Source organism: Morone saxatilis, unplaced genomic scaffold (genome assembly GCF_004916995.1).
Source record: "Morone saxatilis isolate NCDOM2014 unplaced genomic scaffold, NCSU_SB_2.0 Contig251, whole genome shotgun sequence".
Classification (NCBI taxonomy): Eukaryota; Metazoa; Chordata; class Actinopteri; family Moronidae; genus Morone; species Morone saxatilis.
The window spans coordinates 1-2592 of NW_023339820.1; the positions used below are offsets into that span (position 1 = coordinate 1).

The following is a 2592-nucleotide window of genomic DNA, read 5'->3' on the forward strand; positions in this document are numbered from 1 at the left end:
CCACTGCTAACAGAGGCAGATGCCATGGCATCTCAACCTGCCACCGGAAATGCCCCTGCGAGCTGCCGATGCCACTATTTGAGCTAGCTGTCTCTCTATTATCTGTCGTGTGTACTACTGTCAAAATATAGTGATTCAAATTTTCAGCACATATGACAAAAACCTACTAAAAGTTACAACTGCAACATTAATAAAAGGTATAATTTGCTTTACAAGATTAGCTCCAAGGTATATCTACAGCTTCTTAATTAGATTGAATGATACCCTATGTTTATAGCAGTAGTAAGTATATCCACTTGTGTGAGGGTGTGTGTGCTAATGAGGAATTTAGCTAGTGTGTGGTCACTAGGCACACTAGTCTAAGTTACACTGCGTTTTGATGTGGTTTCTAAAAATAGACAATATTAATATATATTTTTTAACAATGAAAAATGTTTCCTCTCACCTCCATCACCGTACGTCTCCACGCCATATCCATCCTGCAGCCCGTTACTCCAGGTGCCCTCGTACCTGGCCGGTGTGTTCAGGCTCTGTCGAACTCCGTACCGACCCTTGAATCCGTGAGTCCACTCTCCCCGGTAAATCCACCTACCCTTCGTTTCTACGCCGAGTCCGTGGCGTTTCCCTTGTGCCCAGTAGCCTTGGTACACATTCCCGCTGGGCCAGGTGTAGACGCCAACCACCTCAAAACCGTTGGACCACGAGCCCGAATACTCGCCCTGGCCCTTGGGTCCGGTGCACACACCGTGCCCGTGGGCTTTGCCGTCCTCCCAGCCTCCACAGTAGGTGCCACCATCGTCAAAGTCGAATCGACCACCCGTCATTCAGAAACGGAGAGTAAAAGTAGCCTACTACTCGGGGGCTTATTAAGATTTCCAGAGTGTGCGAGTTGTTTTCGGATGCGAGATAATGTTGACGGGGAAGCCCCAATGGGAAAATGAGCTTGGGAACGGGGAGTGATAGCGGCTGGGTGCATCAGCAACGCTCTGTTGGTTAGTGAAAGCGGTACGTGGGAGGGTGAGAGGCGGCCGCCACGGCTGCCAGAGTCGCTCCACAACTGCTGAATTCTGGAAGACACTCTCTCCTCTCTCTGAATTGAAGACTGCTAAGCTATTCAAGATAAAACAATATGGGACTTCCTGTTTGACTTTTCAAAATAAATGCCAACCCTTCAACTATCTAAATATGAAATTGCAATTGCAATTACAAGAATGTAATTATTCTATATTTTTGTGGATTTTTTCCAAATGGTACTATTAGCTGTATCTTAGGAAGCCTACATAGGGCAACATTGCTTTCCCCAAAATCATTCAGAATAATGCTTTTATTTTGAAAGTAAAAACCCCTTCAGCTTATACTTCAGGCCTGTCATGCACGCAGGAGGGTGTATTACGGTTTTCATGTAAAATCTGTTATACTATTAAGTTTATAGCACCATACACATCTCTGGGATATTGTTTATTAATTCTAAAATGATTTTAAAAACTGCCTGTAGATTTGACTATTGTAAGGCCACTGAACAAAAACAAAGTTACGGTAAGATAATATAGAATATATAAAAGAATATATGAAAAAGCCAGTAAAACCAAAGCTTTGATAAACACCTGACCTTTGCTGTATTGTACTTCCTGGTGAAATACTGTCATTAAGAGCTGAGTTTATATGTCAGCAAAGATTTAAACTGACTTCAAGACTTAAACACATACTAAAATTGTGCTGTTTATCATATACAAAGCAGCGAATCACTGGATACGATTTTGACAGGATGGCCATGGCTCCCCCCTGGCCCCCCACCTTGACAGCGCCCCTGGGCCATCATCTAAAACCATTTTAGGCTATTGCTTTCATTCCTCTGTCCTGGTAAACGACATTCAACTATTTGACGTTTACACACACAGTGAACTCTTAATTGAAAAATGTTGTGGCATACCACGTAAAATATAGTAAATATATATTACAGGTTATTTGTAAATGAGATATATTTATGATTTTTAACTCAGACAAGCAAGACCATGAAGACAGTAAGTCAGTCTGGGTACAAGGTCTCAATGCATTGTCAATCACTGCCATCTTCTGGAAAATCAAGTTTTTACAGCTCAGTCTAGCTCAGGCAACTTTTAAAAAAATATTATGCAGAGGGAAACACATCTGGACATTTTATTGTCTTAACAAGTGTATTTACATGGTCCCCCAAAACTTTTTTACAAGTTCTATGAACCTGCTCGGTGTCCATTAATTTATGATGTAGGATACCAGTTCCAGTGAAAGTCTGTCTGTTTACAGTTCTAAATTAATGCGCTGAAATAAATTGAATGAAAACTAAATATATATGTATATTTCATAAATATATGGCAAATGTACTGTACTCATATAGCGCCTTTCTAGTCTTTCAACCACTCAATGTGCTGTACACTACATGCCACACTCATGCCATTTGCACACATTCATACACTGATGACTGCTCACCTGAACAGAAACTACTCATTCACACACATTAATTTGTATTTGCTAAGCATTTGGCTCAAGAGCTGGAAATAAAGACAATTCATTGATTACAACTAAGGCAATAACAAACACAATATATATATATAT

At 40.7% G+C, this 2592-nt stretch overlaps 1 protein-coding gene across 1 annotated transcript; it reads right to left on the reverse strand.

Moving 5' to 3' along the window:
• Positions 1 to 389: 389 nt before the first annotated feature.
• LOC118336612 (junctophilin-1-like) lies at positions 390 to 1099 on the reverse strand. Its single transcript, XM_035673274.1, has one exon. It carries the CDS (start codon positions 822 to 824, stop codon positions 405 to 407), a length of 420 nt encoding a protein of 139 aa, XP_035529167.1. The 5' UTR covers positions 825 to 1099; the 3' UTR covers positions 390 to 404.
• Positions 1100 to 2592: the final 1493 nt, after the last annotated feature.

Bases quoted from the DNA above. Each gene is read 5' to 3' on its own strand.
- LOC118336612 (XM_035673274.1), bottom strand. From the start codon at position 824: ATGACGGGTGGTCGATTCGACTTTGACGATGGTGGCACCTACTGTGGA.